General features: G+C 45.5%; 1 protein-coding gene across 1 annotated transcript in view; it reads left to right on the forward strand.

Moving 5' to 3' along the window:
• Positions 1-21,540, forward strand: part of nadsyn1 (NAD synthetase 1) — a 76,904-nt gene that overhangs the window by 33,591 nt on the left and 21,773 nt on the right. Inside the window, exons 8-14 of the mRNA XM_086008185.1 lie at positions 3,045-3,162; positions 5,671-5,802; positions 5,988-6,062; positions 8,227-8,351; positions 11,854-11,902; positions 16,050-16,152; positions 18,246-18,414. Of these exons, the coding sequence (XP_085864311.1) occupies positions 3,045-3,162; positions 5,671-5,802; positions 5,988-6,062; positions 8,227-8,351; positions 11,854-11,902; positions 16,050-16,152; positions 18,246-18,414 (771 nt within the window). The remainder of the gene's footprint in view (positions 1-3,044; positions 3,163-5,670; positions 5,803-5,987; positions 6,063-8,226; positions 8,352-11,853; positions 11,903-16,049; positions 16,153-18,245; positions 18,415-21,540) is intronic.

Below are 21,540 nucleotides of genomic sequence, written 5' to 3' on the forward strand. Positions count from 1 at the left end.
AAAGAGTAGAGGTTTTTTTTATATGAGTAGAGGTTATTGGGGAATCCCAGCATGCTTTCTGGAAAAGAGGTCCAATCTTGCCAACTTGATTGAATTTTTTCAAGAGGTTACAAAGTTGGTGAATGATGCAAATCTAGTAAATATTGTGTATCTTGATTTTCAAAAAGTCTTCGCTAAAGTCCCGCACAAATGACTGCCGAGTGAGGAAGATTTTAGGTTGGATAGCCAACTGGTTGTGTTTGCATAGACGGAGGGAAGTTATTCATTGTAGCAGCTCCGCATTGGAGCCGGTCACTAGTGGGAGTCCCGCAGGGATCCGCGTTGGGTCCGTTACTCTTCAGCATCAACAATCAATGATCTTGAACAAGACATCGGAGGAACAAGCGCAAGGTTTCTGTTGACATGAAGATATGGACAGGAGTTGGGACCTTTGACAAAATAACTAGTCTGCCGGTGGACCTGGATGCATTGATTGAATGGGCCTGTGTGTGGCAGATGCCTTTCAAAGTAGACAAGTGTAGTGTGGTGCATTTGAGCCAGGGTAACACTGGACCATTTTTTTTTATCCAGGGCAGCTGTTTATCTTTTTGATGTCAATTCCCTGCCGTTTCTCTATAGCCTTTAATACCTTATGGACTATCAGTCCTGATGCTTACAACTTGACTCTCCTTCCATCCTGACCTGACTCTACAGCCTTTCCGTTTGAGACCTGACCGAACTCGGTCCTCTCGCTGCTTATTGCCTAATCTGGCTCTTTAGCTTCCCCTCTCTCTACCCTGCTTGATCTTTAACCTCCACACTTATTCCCAACCCAACTCTAAAGCCAGCCCAGGCTCGAGAGGAGGAGGGGTGGGTGGGTGGGTGGGTGGGTGGAGAGATTGGAGTGGATCAGGAAGTAAATTGAAAGGGTATTAATTATTTTCAAGTGTTTGATTTTTTTTAATGGGATCCTGATGGTGGGATTTCATCCTTCAGAATAGTTTCTTCATCTAATTTTAGTTTTTTATAATACTGTAATTGAAAAAAATTGGTAAAGGTACATCACATACTCTTCCTCTCTTCCCCTCCCCTCCCGCCCCCCCCCCACGCCCACCAGCATAACCTCATCTTTGCTTTTTAAACATTTTGGGGGAGAAATTCGGTATCGCCCTGTTTGGGGCGCATTTATCGGCCGGGCGCAAAGTTTAGCGCCTGCCGCTAATTATCGCCTCCGACTGCAAACTTGGCTTCTATCGCCCCTGGAGGTGATTGGAGCGCTAAATCAGGCGCTACAGACCTCTCTTAAGGCACTAATGCCGAGGAGCGAGGCGCTACCTCAGAGCGCTGGCGAAGCTCATGTGATGTCAGTCAGCAATGGAACACAGACACAATGGCGCCGGCTAGTTCTTAAAGGGGAGGATCGATCTTGCTCTCCATCCACACCCTGCTCATTGCAGCCTTGAATCTCGGTCTGGAGAGACCTGGACATCAAATCTGCTGGAAAGAACAATGGAGAGGCCCAGGGAAAGAGATCAGAGTGCAGCCCGTCTCTCCTAAGTCGATGCAAGGAAGGTCAAATCAAAATGAACCTGCAAAGTGCTGCTCAGTACCCAAAACTCCTTCACACAGCGTTGAATCTTTCCAGAAGTCTCTCTCTCTCAAAATGCATGGTACAAAAATGTCACCGACAAAAAAAGGCAGGAAGCGGTCGCCTTTAAATAGCGCTCCCCCAGTCCCTTCCCGACTGCAAAAGGCTCCCCTCAACCTGTCGTTGATAGTGGCAGGCGGTAAGGCAGGGGGCGCCACTCAATATCCAGTCCGGGGCACTACTGGGGCATTGCACATTCGACTGACGTCACGACCTGCCGACGCAGGAGATCGTGGCGGTAGCGTTTAGTGCCGCCGCAAAATGTCTGGTCAATTTCGCGAGCGGCGCAAACATCGCCGTGCCTGGGCGCTAGTTGGTTTGCGCCCCATTAGCGCCCTCTTAGGGTGCTAGCGGGAGGCGCAAAACAACCGAATTTTCGCCCCGTTATTTTTGTTCTGTTTTCTGGCATTTACATGTTGAGATGATGGGCAGCTGACCTGCTCCCAGGCTTCTCTTCGAGCCAGTGTCCGAGGTCTATGGGCCTGTTGTGTTGTGAGGAAGCCGTTCCCTCTGCTTTATCCCTGACTCCCTGATATTACCAGAAGTAAGACTAGGGGGTTATAACTATAAGATAGTCACTAATAAATCCAAGAAGGAATTCGGGAGAAACTTCTTTACCCAGAGAGTGGTTAGAATGTGGAACTTGCTACGGAGGAGTTGAGGCGAACAGCATAGATTCCGTTAAGGGGAAGCTAGGTAAGTATGTGAGAGAGTAAGGAATAGGAGGATATGCTGATAGGCTTAGATGAAGTAGAGTGGGAGGAGGCACATATGGAGCTAAGCACCAGCATGGACCAGTTGGAGTGGATGTTTCTGTGCTGTAAATTCAGTGCAATTCTATGTAAAGACCTATTGACTATCACGTGACTGCTAATTGAGATTTATCCATTTGCTTACCTTGATCTCTCTGGAACAAGATGCCTTTTTGTGGCCTCTGTGATTTCTTTGATATTGTTTTAACGTCAATAATATGTATATCTCTCACCTTTACATGACAGCTGATATGCCCAAATGTTTGCCTGGAAAAAGCCCTGTACCAAGACGGGATGTAATTAGTTTGAACAGGCAGAAACGTGATTGAGTAATTATTACTGGTTCAATGTAAAACGAAAGACCTTTTAGATACAGTAGCCCACTCACTTCTGATATGGTGATCCCATTACTAAACCCTGTGAGTTGAATATCTGACTGATATCTGAGTAAGGTTACCATGTTTTTGTTCAGCTGGTGTGTTGCAGTTCTGTCGTGTGAGTGTGTCGAGAACCGAGACTGCCATCCAGCAGTGAACTTGTTTAATGCATGTTCCAAAAAGGCTAGATTGTGCATTGTGTGTTGATACATCTTTTACAAAAAGGTCGCCTGTGCCAGTGAGAACATATGTTTAAGACACTGACTACTCTTGTTCCTTCCTTCTCAGTCCCCACATTACGATGGCGATGGACGGGGTGGAGATATTTACCAATTCCTCGGGGAGCCACCATGTCCTTCGGAAGAATTACCTCAGGGTCGACCTTGTAAAGTCAGCTACCGCAAAGGTACAAGTGTTGAAATGGTGGTGTCTCCAGGTTAAAATGGATTTCCAGGGCTGCTTCAAGAACTGACAAAGGAAAAGTTTCAAAGAATGAACTCGCTGCTGCTGCTGCTGCACAGCCAGGTTCATTCCTTTATCAGATTGCCAGCTAACTTCCCGAGTTGCTGACGCGATGACTCACCGAGTGTTCGTGAATGTGTGTCTGATATGAAAATTGGGCCAAGTATTGTCCTGGTGGCAGCTACAACATGACCATGTCAATCTTTGTTTCTAGGCCTTGATGGGTGATAAACAAGTATTGGGGCAGGGGATGCACTTCTTGCATGTCCAGTATTTTTGTAACACTTATGGATCTGGCCAAAATTTAGACCAAATGCAGTTATAACAATAACTTACATTTATACCGAGCCTTTAATGTAATATGACGTTCCGAGCGCTTCACGGGAGCATAATCAGACAAAAAGTTGACACCGAGCCACGTAAGGAGATATTAGGACAGGTGACTTGGTCAAAGAGGTAGGTTTTAAGGAGCGTCTTAAAGGAGGAGAAAGATGTGGAGAGGCGACGAGGCTTAGGGAGGGAGTTCCAGAGCTCGGGGCCTTGGGCACGGCTGCCAATGGTGGGGGAAGGAAGTCGGGGATGCACAAGGCCAGAAATGTAGGACAGCAGAGTTCTTGGAGGTTTGTAGGCCTGGAGGAGGTTACAGAGATGGGGAGAAAAGTTATGTTACAAAACAGATCTTGCTGTCATCTGCTGCAAGATTTCTGTTTTGCAGATGACACAAAACTTGGAACTATAGTGAACAGTGAGGAGGATAGTGATGGACTTCAAGAGGACATAGACAGGCTGGTGGAATGGGCGGACATGTGGCAGATGAAATTTAACGCAGAAAAGTGCGAAGTGATACATTTTGGTAGGAAGCAGAGGCAATATAAACTAAAGGGTACAATTCTAAAGGGGGTGCATGAACAGAGAGACCTGGGGGTATATGTGCACAAATCGTTGAAGGTGGCAGGGCAGGTTGAGAAAGTGGTTAAAAAAGCTTACGGGATCCTGGGCTTCATAAATAGAGGCATAGAGTACAAAAGCAAGGAAGTTATGATGAACCTTTATAAAACACTGGTTCGGCCTCAACTGGAGTATTATGTCCAATACTGGGCACCGCACTTTAGGAAGGATGTGAAGGCCTTCGAGAAGGTGCAGAAAAGGTTTACAAGAATGGTTCCAGGGATGAGGGACTTCAGTTAAGTGGATAGACTGGAAAAGCTGGGGTTGTTCTCCTTAGTGCAGAGAAGGTTGGGCCGAAGGGCCTCTATCCGTGCTGTATTACTCTATGACTCTAAGGTTGAGAGGAGATTTGATGGAGGTGTTCAAAATCATGAGGGGTCGAGACAGAATAGATAGAGAGAAACTGTTCCCATTGGCAGAAGGGTAGAGAACCAGAGGTCACTGATTTAAGGTGATTGGCAAAAGAACCAAAGGCGATATGAGGAAAAACCTTTTTACGCAGTGAGTGGTTAAGATCTGGAATGCACTGCCTGAAAGGGTGGTGGAGGCAAATTCAATTGTGACTTTCAAAAGGGAATTGGATAAGTACCTGAAGGAAAACAAATTGCAGGGCTACGGCGAAAGAGCGGGGGTGTGGGACTAGCTGAAGTACTCTTGCAGAGAGCCGGCATGGGCTCAATGGGCCGAATGGCCTCCTGTGCTGTAACCATTCTATGATTCTCGTGGTGTTGAAGAAAGCTCAGATAGTTACAGAACATAATCGTATGCTAACAATATGGACTGCTTCCTTCTAAGGGGTGCAGTGCAATCAATTGCTGACTTTGTTTTCCTCTTTTTTTTAAAGCAGCCTTTTCCCACATTTGTAATTAGCAGTTACAATGATGTGAACCTAATAATTTGTATGAGCTATGTTGAGTGGCAGGATACAGGCCCAAGCTTGCAGTTGCCCACAAAACGAGCTCCCACTTCCATCCATTTGGAGAGCAGGACCCAAGCACTTCCCGTTTATAGATAGGAAAAATTGGATGTGGTGTCACCCCAGGCATGTCTCCGTATACCTTGTTGTTTATTATCTGTGTACTTCAGTCCCTGAATGACACACTTGTTGTTTTATTGATTTTTGTATAAAAGTAAGAAGGCAACAGTGGCAACTGAAATATAATTTTGTTCATCTTCCAGAGGCCAAGACTTGCAAAGTGGCCTCAATTGCTGAGCTCGCGCTGCTTTTAAAAGAAAAGCAGTAAAGCATTGCGGACTATAAAATGGTGTAAATTGTCACCAGAAATGTATGGCAGCACACAAAATGATATCGAGATCTGTATTTAGAAACGTTTACGCTTTATACGCTCCAACTGTGATGCAGCCCTGTGCGAAGGCAGACTGTAAAACTCCTGTCCAACCTTTTACCACCAGCTCCATCCTTCAAATAGTGTAATTGAACAAAGATCGCTTAATCTCGTTCCTAGGCTGACTCTTCAACTTTCTTCTCTTTCATCTTCCCCAGAATGGTGGTATTTATCTCCTTGCCAACCAGAGGGGCTGTGATGGTGATCGCCTGTATTATGATGGCTGTGCTATGATTACCGTGAATGGACATCTAGTGGCTCAAGGAGCCCAGTTTTCATTGGACGATGTGGTAAGATGTGAATACTGTCGGACGTTTTTGAGATTGGCTCACCTTGCTCATTGTTTGTCTATTGCACATTTTCTAAATTAAAAAAAAAAGCATTCTAAGTTGCCCTCTGCAGAATTGTTCAATATTTGAAGGCTCCGCTGGGATCCATCCTAGATTTTTTATTTTTTATTTTTTTCTTCCTTTAGGAAGTTATAACTACCACTCAGGATTTGGAAGATGTAAGAAGCTATCGTGCAGAAAGTATCTCTGGAAGATTAAGGGTTTGTACATGAGTTTTCCTCAATGTTGAAGAGGGAGTTTTACTGTCGATGTCCAGTAAATAAAGTGGTAACTAGTGTTCTGCTGTAAACCGAGGGAAATTGGGGCATAGTCATGTCCTGTTAATTTGTGGGATGCAAGCTATATTTGTTCAGTGATTTCCACTCAAGCCAATGAAGTAATGACCACCTTTAAACTTAATTTTAATTCTTTTTGTTGTGCTCATAAAGCTGAGGGATATCATGCTGAGAGATTGTGTAGAATGGGCCGATACTCTCTGGAGTTTAGAAGAATGAGGGGTGATCTCATTGAACAATACAAGATTCTGAAGGTGATTGGCAGGGTAGATGCTGAGAGGTTGTTTCCCCTGGCTGGAGAGTCTAGAACTAGGGGGCATAGTCTCAGGATAAGGGGTCGGCCATTTAAGACCGAGATGAGGAGGAATTTCTTCACTCAGAGGGTTGTGAACCTTTGAAATTCTCTGCCCCAGAGGGCTGTGAATGCTGAGTCTTTGAGTGTATTCAAGGCTGAGATCGATAGATTTTTGGACTCATGGGGAATCGAGGGATATGGAGATCGGGCGGGAAAGTGTTGAGGTCGATGATCAGCCATGATCTTATTGAATGGCGGAGCAGGCTCAAGGGGCCGTATGGCCCACTCCTGCTCCTATTTCTTATGTTATCATTGCTGGTGAATTAAACGCTCTTCCATTATTAGCACATCTGTCAGCATCAAGCAATCAGAAGTCCTATAAAATTGTCAGATACAGAATAAAGCTCTGATGGAAACAGAACACTTAAGGTCACGTACCTGAAACGTTACCCTGTCTTTTTTTTCTATATTTAAGTTAATTGGCAAAATTTAAGGTAATTGGCAAATGAATCAGAGGGGAGGTGAGGAGAATTTTATTTACGCAGCGAGTTGTAATGATCTGGAATGCAGTGCCTGAACCGGGGGGGGGGGGTGGAGGCAGATTCAATAGTAACTTTCAAAAGGGAATTGGATAAACACTTGAAAAGTAAAAATTTGCAGGGCTATAAGGGAAGAGCAGGGGCGTGGGACTTATTGGATAGCTCTGGCACAGGTACGATTGGCCGAATGGCCTCCTGTGCTGTATGATTCCACGATTCTATTTATACATGCTGACTAACCTGCTGTGTATTTCCAGCTCCTTCTGTTTCTATTTCATGCTTCTAGCATTTGCATTTTTGTTCTTTTATTTGAGGTGAAATGTTCTCTACAGTCTCAATAATGTGTCGTACCCCCAAACTCCTCCATAGGCCATTCCTTGCTTCACTGGTTTGTACTATTCCCTGACACCCTGTGACCTCTGACTGAAATTCTCAATTTGGTTTCCAATTTATATCAAATTGCATGCTGTGGGCCTGTGAACACGCGGACTTGGGTGAAAACTACCCGAGCCCATTTCACGTAGAACCCTCGGAGCTGCCAGTGAGAAGGATCCAAATCGAGGATACAGAGGTGAAAAGGGCAGTTTGCTAACCTGCTACATTATCCAACAATAACATCTTGCATTCATATAGTGCCTGTAATGTAGTAAAGCGTCCCAAGGCGCTTCACAGGAATATTATCAAACAAAATTTGACACCGAGCTGCATGAGATACTCGGACAGATGACCAAAAGCTTGGTCAAAGAGTTAGGTTTTAAGGAACGCCTTAAAGGAGGAGAAAGAGGTAGTGATGCGGAGAGGTTTAGTGAGGGAATTCCAGAGCTTGGGGCCTAGGCAGCCCATCCAAATTGGCAACTGGCATTCCAGAACCCAGAAGAGAGTTAAGCAAAAATATTTCAAGAAGAGACACCAATTTTGTTTTCTGATTCCTACTCCATTGAGGACTAAGCTATTCATATCAAGGCAAACTGGCGAGTCTCTTAAACCCATCTAATTGAGCAATGACTTGAGTTCTTCAAACTTCAATGTGAATTTTTCTCATCACTCTCTTCTTTAGGAAGGGAGAAAAAATGCTTTTTTTTTAATGGTTGTAAGTTTTTCATGGTGGGTTCATCACCTACACTAATCACCGGACTCACTGACTCCTCTTGCAGGAGTTCCACCATTGTTATCAACAGCTGCCACATGTTCCTTCACTTGTACGTATTTCCAAATGTCAGAATTAAATCTGTCCTGCAAATGATATCCCAAACAGGCAAGTGAAACAGAGCCGTATCATCGGGTGAAAGTCAACTTCGCACTTTCTGCAGTTGATGATGTCTATTTGCCGTCCATCGAACCCATTCAGATCCGATGCCACACACCAGAAGAAGAAATCAGGTAGGTTGGAACCTTCAAACTGTTTAATAAGTCCCACACAGTCAACATTTTTACCTGTGTTAAATAGCACACCTAACATGTTCCTAATTAAAAATGTTAACGTCCCATCTACGGGGAAAGAGCGGGGAGAGTGGGACTACAGGAAACTTTGTGCTATCCGGAGGTGAGCTATCCGGCAATCTGGAGCCACCGGCAAAAATCAGCAGCCGTTTTTTATTCTTTTTGTTTGTTTTTTTTGCTTTGTTTTGAACAGTCAAGCTGTGCAAGGTCTGTAGCTATAGCAACAGCTTCAGCTACAGAGCTTTAGGGCCACACCCGAGTGTTTAGAAGCTGTTGCTAAGCAACAGTGTTTGTTGTCAAATACGGAGATAAGAATCTCCGTATCTCTCAACATTAACTCTGGAGAGTACGGCACTTTTTAGGCAACGGCAGCAGCTCGGTCCCGTGGGTGCCGGATAGCACAAAGTTTCCTGTAATTGGACGGCTCTTTCAAAGAGCCAGCACAGGCATGATGGGCCGAATGGCCGCCTTCTGTGCTGTAAGAATCTATGATTCTAGACCGTGATATATTCATTTCTATTTTGTAAAAGCAACAACAATAAAGTTGTTGTAGAACAACTGAGGTCGGCGGCGGGGGGGGAATAAAGAAAATTATATCTAAGTTTTAAAAGACTCCCATGGATGTGTTAATACTTACTCCAGCACAGGGTCTACATGGATGCAGGATCTAGTTTTAACTATTTCTGAAGTTGAGCCTGAAATAGGGGAGAATGTTATTCCATTTTGTCCATGAGCTGCTCCTCTTTCAGTGGAGAGTGTTATCCTGGATTCATAGGAACAGGAGTAGGCCATTTAGCCCCTCCAGCCTGTCCCACCATTAATTAAATCATGACTGATTGATCATTACCTCAACTCCATTTACCCGTCTGCTCCATATACATTGATACCCGTACCGAACGAACGTCTATCGATCCCAGTCTTGAAAATTTTAATTGATCCAGCATCCACGCCTGATTTGGGGATAGCATTCCAGATTTCCACGAATGTTTCTAAAAAAATAAATACTTCCTGATTTCACTCCTGAATGGCCTGGCTCTAATTTTAAGGTTGTGCCCCCTTGTTCTGGATTCCCCACCAGAGGAAATAGCTTAGCTGAATTTACTCTATCGAATCCTTTTATCGTAATAAACATTTCAATTAGATCGCCGCACAAATAGTCTAAACTCAAGGGAATAAAAGCCAAGTTTATACAACCTGTCCTCATAATTTAAGCCCTGGTATAATTCTGCTGGATCTGCGCTGTGCATCCCTCCAAGGCCAATATATCCTTCTTAAGGTTTGGTGCCCAAAACTGAATGCAGTACTGGAGTCTGGTCAAGGCTGTTACTGCCACTTTCATTTTCTCAGCCCTATTTTCTTACATTGCATTGTTTTTATGGCTCCCAATAATAATACAGCATTTTAATGATTAACGAGCTAACCATTAGATCCACTGTGGTTGAAGACCACTTATTCAGGCAGCATTCAATGTCTCTCTGCTTATAATCTTAATCATACAGACTGACTTCCCCAGGCTAGGCCTAACTGATTTCTTGTTAATCACAAGATTGGTATTTAGTGGTGTGAAGGGAACTTTTGTAAATCCTCATGCTGACCTGGTGGACCATGCCATCCTCCTCCATTGCTTCTTTTCTGTTGTCGAACTCCAGGGGACTATCCTATCCTATCCCATCTGAACACAGTCCCTGCAACTCCAGCAATGGTATTTATTTCTGTCCCCGCACTGGAGTTCCCCAGGGTTCTATCCTTAGCCCCCATCCTCCTCTGCATGTTGTTTCCTTGGTGACATCATCTGCAAGGAGTCAGCTTCCACGTGTATGCCAACGACGCTCCGCTCTACCTCTGCAATACCTCTCTCTGACCCCCCCAGAACCACCTCCATGCTGTTAGACTGTGACGTAAGAAAACTACGAGGCACTTGGTCTGAGTATTAAACAAGGCTTTAATCAACTATTTTTCAACATGGAGATCTAGTTGTGTCCTTCACTAGTTCCTGTTAAAGAATGTCCTGCACAAACTGGGCCCATGCCCGAGTATTTATACTCTCCCTGGACAGCGTCACCAGCAGGCCGCCCAGTATTATTACATAAGTCATTTTCACATGAATGGCAAGATTCATGTCAGACTGCCCACCCAACATCAAGTCGTGAAAGAGCGCCACCTTCTTTGAACTTGAAGAATAAAGCCATTGCTTTCGGCAACTGCCATAAGCTCTGCTTCCTTGCTCCTACTCCTGCTCCGTCGCCTTCCGGCCACTCACTTGGGCTGAACCAGACCATTTCAAAAACTTGCTGTCTTGTCTGACACTGACCGGAGTATCAGACTCCACAGCTTGCCAATCACCAAGACTGCCTATTACCACCCGCACTACATTGCCTGTCTCTGCCCTACCTTAGACCCTCCATTGCTGAAGCACTTATCCATATTTTTGCCACTTCTAGTTTTGATTTATTCCAATGGCCGTCCATCTAACACACTTCAAAACCTCAGTTTTATTCAAAATGCAACCACCCTTCAACCGTCACACACTCAGTCCACCGGCCCATTGTTCCCAACCTCGCTGATCTAAATAAATTAAATCTACTGGTCGATCCTAACAAAACGACAACAACTACTTGCAAGTCAAAGAAGGAGATATTAGGACAGGTGATGATAAACTTGACTAAAGAGGTAGGTTTTGAGGAGCATCTCAAAGGCAGGAGAGAGAGGCGGAGAGGTTTAGGGTGAGATTTCCAGGGCCTGGAGCCTAGGCAGCTGAAGACACGGCCGCCAATGATGGAGTGAAGGAAGTCGGGGATGCGCAAGAAGCCAGAATTGGAGGAACGCAGAGTTCTCGGAGGGCTGCAGGGCTGGAGGAGGTTGCAGAGCTCGGGAGAGGCGAGGCCGTGGCAGGATTTGAACACGAGGGCGAGCATTTTAAATTTGAGGCGTTGGTGGACCGGGAGCCAGTGTAGGTCAGCGAGCAGAGGGGTGATGGGCGAATGGGACTTGGTGCGAGTTAGGACACTAAAACGGGACAAATCTAACACAGAGCTCTCGGTATTTAATATTACAGCAAATGTTCCGATGAGAAAAAGTAACCAGAAGAAAATATACGAATTCATCCACCGAGAATATTTAGTATTATTAATCAAGCGGTTTGAACATGATAATTCAGTGTATTAACTCTACCCCAGCTAGTTTCCCCACAGTTTAGATAATTCAGTGTATTAACTCTACGCCAGCTAGTTTCCCCACAGTTTAGATAATTCAGTGTATTAACTCTACGCCAGCTAGTTTCCCCACAGTTTAGATAATTCAGTGTATTAACTCTACGCCAGCTAGTTTTCCCACAGTTTAGATAATTCAGTGTCACCGACTGAACTTCCTTTTAAGCGCATGTATTGCTGGGAAATTGAATGCTCTTGTGTTGCTCATGACCTCTTACTCCTGTTTTATTTAGTCTTGGACCTGCCTGTTGGCTGTGGGATTATCTGCGACGCAGTTCACAGGTAAGTCAGTGAGACGTACAGGTCATACAAATAGAGGCATAAATGGCTATGGTTGGTTTTGCAATGTGTGAAACTGCAGCCGACGGCTGATTTATTCTTTCCATGTATAATTTCATCAAGTGGTTTGTTTTAATTTACTGAAGAAGAGTCATTCAGACTTCCTTGCTACACGCCATGCACCAGCGCATGATGAATAATGTTTATCTCGTGCGTGGATTATGCCACAGCAGATGGGAGTTACCAGTTCAAGCGGTCTCTCATTCAGTGGCCCGATATGGAGTGGACGCGCACTGCAGCCATCCACAGGACAAGTTTGCTCTGCTGGTCAAACTCTCATCGTGTCGCTGTGCTTGTTTAGTGGGGGAGGAGGGAAAGTAATCATTTTGAGCTGATGCAAGAAAGTACTTTGCTGAGTAGATGCACTGGAGTTTTATTTTAACTTATTTAGCTGCACTCTGGATTTTTAATATTTTCTCATGAAGGCACTTTTAAAGAAGTGACCTTTCATCAGAACCGGGAGCCAGTGTAGGTCAGCGAGCACAGGGGTGATGGGTGAATGGGACTCAGAACGGTTACTGCACGGAAGAAGGCCATTCGGCCTGTCGAGCCCATGCCGACTCTCAGCTAGTCCCACTCCCCCGCCCTTTCCCCGTAGCCCTGCACATTTTTTTCCTTCAGATACTTATCCAACTCCCTTTTGAAAGATAAGATTGAATCTGCCTCCACCACCCTTTCAGGAAGTGAATTCCAGATTTTAACCATTCACTGCGTAAAAAAGTTTTTCCTCATTATCACCTTTGGTTCTTTTGCCAGTCACCTTAAATCTGTGTTCTCTGGTTTGTGACCATTCTGCCAATGGGAGCAGTTTCCCTCTACTCTGTCCAGACCCCTCATGATTTTGAACACCTCTATCAAATCTCCTCTCAATCTTCTCTGCTCCAAGGAGCACAACCCCGGCTTCTCCAGTCAATCAATGTAACTGAAGTCCCTCATTCCTGGAATCATTCTCGTCCATCATTTCTGCACCTTCTCTAAGGCCTTCACATCCTTCCTAAAGTGTGGTGCCCAGAATTGGACACAGTACTCCAGTTGGGGCCGAACCAGTGTTTTATACAGGTTCATCATAATTGCCACACTTTTGTACTCTATACCTCCTATATATGAAGCCCAGGATCCCGTAAGCCTTTTTAACAGCTTTCGCAACCTGCCCTGCCACCTTCAACGATTTGAGTTAGTGCGAGTTAGGATACTAAAACGGGATAAATCTAAAATAAAGTATTTAATATTACAGCAAATGTTCTGACGTAAGGTCATCGACCTGAAACGTTAGATCTGTTTCTCTCTCCACGGATGCTGCCTGACCTGCTGAGTATTTCCAGCATTTTCTGTTTTTATTTCAGATTTCCAGCATCTGCAGTACAGTATTATGCTGCTGTTTTTACTGGTCTGCTATTGTAAACCAATGATAGTTTAGAAAAAGATTTTATCTTTTAACTTGGAGGAAGATGTAATGAGTCAGTGAAGATTGGGGATATGATCATTTTAATCCCTGTTTCAATCTTTTCCTCTTTGACCAGTCACTCGCTGTGAGGTCAGACAGACTGCCTGCTTCCGGGCCTCTGCTATTGATTCTATTCAGCTGATAAACCTAGGAGGTTGGCAGGTGTGGCTGAGCACGATCCAACCTGCACAGGGTGCGTCTCCCTGATGTTTCAGGAGTGTGGGCTAATTTCCTTTCACCCTGTGGTACCGTGTGATGGAACACCATTATGTGGTACCACAGCACCACCTATTGTGAGATGTGCTTAACCGTACCCTGCTATGTTTTTGGTTAACTATCAATAGTGTGTTTGTATACATGTATGGGTGTGCAACGTATTCATGTCCTTTGATGGTTGTTGTTTTCGTATCTTCACACCCTTCCTGACGTAAGAAAACTACTAGGCACTTGGTCTAAGCGTTAAACAAAGCTTTAATCAACTGTTTTACAACATGGAGGTCTAGTTGTGTCCTTCACTAGTTCCTGTTAATAATGTCCTGCGCAAGTTGGGCCCATGCCCGAGTATTTATACTCTCTCTGGACAGCGCCACCCGTAGGCCGCTCAGTATTATTTCATAAGTCTTTCTTTCATGAATGACTGATTCATGTCATTTCCCTTGGAGAATAGTGTGAAGTAGTGGAAGGATTCGCAGTCTGATGTGAATGCTCCTTCCATGCTCGTAACCATCTTTATGCTCGCCGCAAGGGTGGTTAGTCCTATACGGAGGGTGGGTTTCATGGACTCCCACAACTTGTATGATAATGGGGTAGGGGTCACTCACGCCCACCGTGACTGTCCCACTGGATATCAACTCAGAATTCAGAACTCCGGTCTCCACCAGCCCCTACACCTTGTGACTAAGGCATGATTGCTACGACTAAGCTGAAGCCTGACTCTGCTTGTGCTGGGAGCGATGCAGATCAAGGGGTTGAGGCAGCTTGTTTAATCTTGTTTTCTGTGGATTAGTTACATCTGGTAACAGGAGTGGAAGTGGGATGGGCCCTCGTTACTAATCTGTCGTATAGGTTGCTTGTCTTTCTTTCCTGCTCCTGTTCAGTTGGGTGTGTTGCTGTTCTGAGGGAGGAGGCACTTTGTGCTGCGTGAGTCTCCAGGAACAGGTCCAAATTTCCTTGGTATTTCTCCAGTTTCGGGTCGAGGCTGAACGTCCTCACTCAACCTGATTGGCATATGTCCCACATGTGCTCGAGTCATGTTTCTTGTGGGATGGGCTGCACTGACAGAGAGGGTGATGTACTTTTTTTTTCTGCTCCGTGCTACCCTGATCATTGCGGCAAAGCTCCGGCTCACCAGAGCTTTGGGTCCATCCAGCAAGCTCTGGAATTGCCAGAACGATCATGGTCCTTGTGGTCTCGGACCACTGGCCGGAAGGGCTGAATGTGGGGACATGTGTAGGAGGGAACCCCTTCTGGCCACTGCCTCTCCAGCAGTTATGATATGGAGGGATGAAGCTTACAGAACTTGTGTAGAGTGCATTATATGCCATGTATGATCTTCAGTTGGTCTCGGGTGCATTTTGCTGCAGATGGTGGTGGTGCGAACCTTATCTCCATACCTCCCCCCACCCCAACCCCCCATTCCTCCCCATCTTTTTCAGTCAGAGGGTTCATCCATAATGCTTATGTAGCTGTTTCTGGGACATGGATAAAAGTCTTTCTGTGGCAGTCAGCCACCAGTCTGGCCGCAGCAGCCAAGACGTGCCGGGATTAATCTGTAACTGAAGTTTCCCCTGCCTTCTGTAGCCAGCTTAGTGCAGATCCCAAAAAGAGAGGCGTGTTTGTTACAGCTGCAGAGAATCACCCATCCAATAGCTGGGATGACGCTGGCCTCCACTTGGATTCAATCCTCCACTGTGACAGCATACAATTGAGAACCTTGCCATTTCTTCACCCAGCCTACTCATTTCTGTTTTGGGAACAAAAATCATGTCCTCCCTCCCACCCCGGATTTGGCTGGATTTACCAGCTGAAAGTTATCTGCGTGCTGTTGCCGATGGGTTTGGTGGAGGTGCAGAATCTTCTTTCTCTAAGCACCCCAATAATTTTACAATCTGCCCATTCTAACAAAGACTGAACAGTTGAACCTTCATAATCGTAACTAACTTATATCATGAGAAGCAGCTCACTTTTTTAGCAGTTCGTGTGAGTGATTATGCGGGAATGCAGTGCACGTGGCAGTGGCAGGAAGGATGTTCGCGATGGCGGGGGAGTCCAGAACCAGGGGTCACAGTCTAAGGATAAGGGGTAAGCCATTTAGGACTGACATGAGGTGGAATTTCTTCACCCGGAGAGTGGTGAACCTGTGGAATTCTCTACCACAGAAGGCAGTGGAGGCCAATTTGTTAAATATATTCAAGAAGGAGATGGATATATTTCTTAAGGCTAAAGGGATCAAGGGATATGGGGAGAAGGCAGGGACAGGGTACTGAGTTTGGATCTCATTGAATGGCGGAGCAGGCTCGAGGGGCCGAATGGCCTGCTCCTATCTTCTATGTTTCTATATTCATATGTTTTTTATGTTGTGAATTGAGCAGCGTCTTGCTTGTTGTTTCCTGTTCTGTAATCTATTATTTTTTTTTGTGTCTGTAGGCTGGCTTTCTTCTGCCTCTTAGTGGGGGCATTGATAGCTCCGCTACAGCCTGCATTGTCTATTCCATGTGCCGTCAGGTGTGTCTTGCTGCAAGTAATGGAAGTAAGTAGCTGTCGAGGTCCGTTTGTTCCCATCACTTCTCCTCCCCTCCCCCACCCCGCTGTTTCGGTTCATAAGTGAGCGCAAGTTTTGACGTCTCCGTTTAATGTCGTGGAGGTGGTGCTGTGGTGCGACGCAACGGTGTTGTATTTTTTTTTTTTTATTCGTTCCTGGGATGTGGGCATCACCTGGCAAGGCCAGCATTTATTGCCCGTCCCTTTATGGAGCGGTAGGACGCCAGTTGGTGTAGCTTTGAGGTGTGGGTTTCACGCTAGCAGGTCCCCACCAGGTGAGTTTCCGACCCCCCCCAAAAAAAGCTCGGCGGTGATGCTGATTAAACGTAACATTGTTCCCCCACGTAGAGGGAGGAGGCAAGAACCAGAGTGAGTTGCCCTGGCTGTTCTCAACAGAGGGCTGCCAATACTACTCATGTAGCCCTGGGCTGGGGAATAGTGTGCGAGGTAACAACAACAACAACTTGTGTTTATATAGCACCTTTAACGGAGTAAAACGTCCCAAGGCGCTGCACAGGAGTGTTATCAAACAAAATTTGACACTGAGCCACATAAGGAGAAATTAGGGCAGGAAGAGGTAGGTTTTAAGGAGCGTCTTAAAGGAGGAGTGAGGGGTAGGGAGGCGGAGAGGTTTGGGGAGGGAATTCCAGAGCTTTAGGGCCTTGGCAGCTGAAGGCATGGCCACCAATATTTGAGCGATTATAATCAGGAATGCTCCAGGGCAGAATTGGAGCAGCGCAGATATCTCGGAGGGTCAAGAAGAGGAAAAGGTTAAAAGGGAAAATAAAGCAGTAGGTTTCATCTTTGCCTCCATATCGGGTAGACTTTCACAGAAATTCCAACCAGTCTGTGTTGATCTTTACCCTCCCACGTGAGCAAATAGTTCGAATCACATTTACCCGCCCTGTTCCCATCTCCCTCCAACCCCTTTTCCTTCATGCTCCTCTCCCATCTAATCTTCAATGTTGACAATACTTTCTGCCTCAACCACTAACCCTCAACTCTCTGTGTGAAGAAGTTTCTCCTGCCCTCGCTTCTAAATCTCTTAATATTTAATCTTGTATCTACGGCCTCTCGTTCTTGACCCACGACTACTGGTAACAGTCTGTTTCTATCTACCCTGTCCCATAGAATGATACAGCACAGAAGGAGGCCATTCGCCCTAGTGTGCCTGTGCCAGCTCTTTGAAAGAGCTATCCAATTAGTCTCACTCCTCTTGCTCTTTCAACAACAACAACTTGTATTTATATAGTGCCTTAACGTATTAAAATATCCCAAGACGCTTCGCAGAAGCAATCTAAAATTTGATACCGAGCCACAGAAGGAGAAATTAGGACAGGTGACCAAAAGCTTGGACAAAGAGGTAGGTTTTAAGGAGCGTCTTAAAGAAGGAAAGGGAGGCGGAGAGGTTTAGGGAGGGAATTCCAGAGCTTAGGGCCTAGGCAGCTGAAGGCACGGCCACCAATGGTTGAGCGATTATAATCAGGGAAGATCAAGAGGGCAGAATTGGAGGAGCGCAGATATCTCGGGGGTTTGTAGGGCTGAATACAGAGGTAGGGAGGGGCGAGGCCATGGAAGGATTTGAAAAGGAGGATGAGACTTTTAAAATTGAGGCCTTGCTTAACCGGGAGCCATTGTAGGTCAGCGAGCACAGGGGTGATGGGCAAATGGGACTTGGTGCGAGTTAGAATACAGGCAGTTGAGTTTTGGATGACCTCAAGTTACGTAGGATGGCATATGGGAGGCCAGCCAGGAGTGCGTTGGAATAGTCAATTCTAGAGGTAACAAAGGTATGGATGAGGGTTTCAGCAGCGGATGGGAGATAAAATAACCAGAGACCATGTTTTCTTTTATTTTTCCTCGGGTCTGTGCCCAATACACATTTTTTTTAAAAAGTAGATAAGTTAGATTCTTGCACTGTGTGAAGTTTGTCGTAATTTAGTTATTAACTGAGGATATTTAGAAGAGTTGGAATAGTTTTCACTGTGAATTGTGGATCGGAATACTGTTTTGTTGATCACAAACTGCTGACAAACATTGCTTGTGAATTTGGTCTCAAAAGTTTCCATAATATGCGTTCAGATCAGCAGGTGATAGAAGATGCCCAGAGGATAGTGAATGATCCTCATTACATTCCCAAAGATCCACGGGAATTCTGTCGACACATCTTTACCACTTGCTACATGGCTAGTGAGAACTCCTCACGAGACACTTGCAATCGGGCCAAAGAGCTAGCGGAACAAATTGGCAGGTAAGCAATTAGTGGAAGCACAGAATGTGTATGTTTAATGCCATATTTTAAGCATTGGTTCATTCTTCTCTCCAGAGTTTTTTTTATCTGATAACGCTCCTGTGAAGCGCCTTGGGACGTTTTACTATGTTAAAGGTGCTACATAAATACAAGTTGTTGTTGTTGTTGTTTTGACACTTAGGCAGTGATTTCCAAGACTGGAAACAGATGAGGTATTCTCCTTGAGTTTATTTCTGTTAAGTTGGTTAATAATCTATTAAATAGAGGCGTGACAGGGCACTTCAGTCCAGTGGAATGCACATCTTGTGCCATGTGGGAACTCCAGGACGCTTCCCGTGTCCTGGACAACCACGTGTGCAGGAAGTGTCGACAGCTGGAGGAGCTCTAGCTCCGGGTTTCGTGAGGCTGAGAGCTACGTGGATCGCACGTTTCAAGAGATGATCACCCCGCAGCATAAGAGTGTGCAGGCAGAGAAAGGGAATAGGTGACCACCAGACAGACAAGGAGGACCAGGCAGGTAGTGCAGGAGTCCCCTGAGTGCATCTCACTCTCTAACTGGTAGGTGAGGGCGATGGTTCCTCCAGGGAGTACAGCCAGAGCCAAGTTAGGGGAACAGACAGGCATTTCTGTGGCCGCAGATGTGATTCCAGGATGGTATGTTGCCTCCCTGGCACCAAGGCCAAGGATATCACTGAGTGGCTGCAGAACATTGTGAGGGGGGAGGGTGAACAGCCAGAGGTCGTGGTCCATATCGGTATCAACGACATAGATAGAAAGAGGGATGAGGTCCTGCAGGCAGATTTCAGGGAGCTAGGAAAGAGATTAAAAAGCAGGACCTCAAAGGTAGTCATTTCTGGATTACTCCTGGTGCCACAAGCTAGTGAGTATAGGAATAGGAGGATAGAGCAGATGAATGCGTGGCTGGTGCAGGAGGGAGGGCTTTAGTTTCCTGCGACATTGGGACTGGTTCTGGGGGAGGTGGGATCTATGCAAGTCGGACGGGTTGCACCTCAACAGAGCTGGGACCAATATCCTCGCGGTGGGGTTTGCCAGTGCTGTTGGGGAGGGTCTAAACTAATTTGGCAGGGGGGTGGGCACCAGGATGTAGCATTAGAATGGAGAAACAAGGTGCTCAAAGGATTGAGAGACAGCACTAGAGTAAGAAATAGTATGGTTTTAGGTGGGGTCAGACTAAGAGAGAATACAAGAAGGTCTCAGATAGGTTTAAAGTGCATGTGTGTGAATGCACGAAGTATGGTAAATAAGGTTGGTGAGCTGCAGGCGCAAATAGACACATGGGAATATGATGGCGTAGTGATAACGGAGACCTGGTTCAAAAAAGGGCAGGATTGGGTACGAAATATTCCTGGATAGAAGGTGTTCAGGAAAGATAGGGAAGGAAAGAAAGGAGGTGGGGTGGCAGTATTGATTAAGGACAATATTACAGTGCTGGAGAGAGAGGAGGGGTCAAGGACAGAATCTATTTGATTAGAGATGAGGAACAATAGAGGTGCCATTACACTACTAGGTGTATTCTATAAGCCACCAAGTAGTGGGAAAGATATAGAGGAGCAAATTTACAGGGAAATTACAAAGAGGTGCAAGAACTATAGAGTAGTGATACTAGGGAACTTCAACTATCATAATATAGACTGGGATAGTAATAGTGTAAAGGGCAGAGAGGGGGAAGAATTTCTCAAGTGTGTTCAGGAGAACTTTCTTGATCAGTACGTTTCCAGCCCAACAAGGAAGGAGGCATTGCTGGATCTGGTTCTAGGGAATAAGGTGGAGCAAGTGTCAGTAGGGGAACATTTAGGGAACAGTGATCATAGCATCATAAGGTTTAGATTAGCTATGGAAAAGGACAGGGAGCAACCTAGAGTAAAAATACTTAATTGGAGGAAGGCAAATTTCAGTGGGTTGAGAACCGATCTGGCGTGGGTGAATTGGAATCAAAGATTGGCAGGCAAAACTGTAATTGAACAATGAGCTGCCTTTAAAGAGGAGATAGTTCGGGTACAGTTGAGGTACAGTCCTACGAGGGGGGAAAGGTAGGGCAACTAAAACCAGAGCTCCCTGGATGACGAAAGAGAGAGAGTAAAATGAAGCAGAAAAAGGGCGTGTATGACAGATGTCAGGTTGAGAATACAAGTGAGAACCAGGCTGAATGTAGAAAGTTCAGAGGGGAAGTGAAAAAGAAAATAAGAGGGGCAAAGAAAGAGTATGAGAATAGATTGGCAGCCAGCGTAAAAGGGAATCCAAAAGTCTTCCATAGGCATATAAATAGTAAACGGGTAGTAAGGAGAGGAGGGGTGGGGCCGATTATGGACCAAAATGGAGACCTACACATGGAAGTAGAGGGCATGGCTGAGGTACTAAATGAGTACTTTGCATCTGTCTTCACCAAGGAAGAAGATGCTGCCAAAGTCATAGTGAAAGAGGAGCTGGTTGAGCTACTGGATGGTATAAAAATTGATAGAGGAGGTACCGGAAAGGCTGGCTGTACTTAAAAGTAGATAAGTCACCAGGACCAGATGGGATGCAGTCTAGGATGCTGAGGGAAGTGAAGGTGGAAATTGTGGAGGTACTGGCCAGAATCTTCCAATCCACCTTGGATACGGGGGTGGTGGCAGAGGACTGGAGAATTGCAAATATTACACCCTTGTTCAAAAAAGGGTGCAAGGAAAAACCCAGCAACTACAGGCCAGTCAGTTTAACCTCGGTAGTGGGGAAGCTTTTAGAAACGATAATCTGAGACAAAATTAACAGTCACTTGGACAAGTGTGGATTCATTACGGAAAGCCAGCACAGATTTGTTAAAGGCAAATCATGTTTAACTGACTTGATTGTGTTTTTGAGGAGGTAACAGAGAGGGTTGATGTGGTGTACATGTACTTCCAAAAGGCGTTTGATAAAGTGCCACATAATAGGCTAGCCAGCAAAGTTGAAGCCCATGGTGTAACAGGGACAGTGGCAGCATGGATACGAAATTGGCTAAGTGACAGGAAACAGAGAGTAGTGGTGAACGGTTGTTTTTCTGACTGGAGGAATGTATACAGTGGTGTTCCCCAGGGGTCAGTACTAGGACCACTGCTTTTCTTGGTATATATTAATGACTTGGATGTA

The sequence above is a fragment of the Somniosus microcephalus genome, chromosome 15, assembly GCF_052327205.1.
Source record: "Somniosus microcephalus isolate GS21.2 chromosome 15, FLI_Smic_1.0, whole genome shotgun sequence".
Classification (NCBI taxonomy): domain Eukaryota; kingdom Metazoa; phylum Chordata; class Chondrichthyes; order Squaliformes; family Somniosidae; genus Somniosus; species Somniosus microcephalus.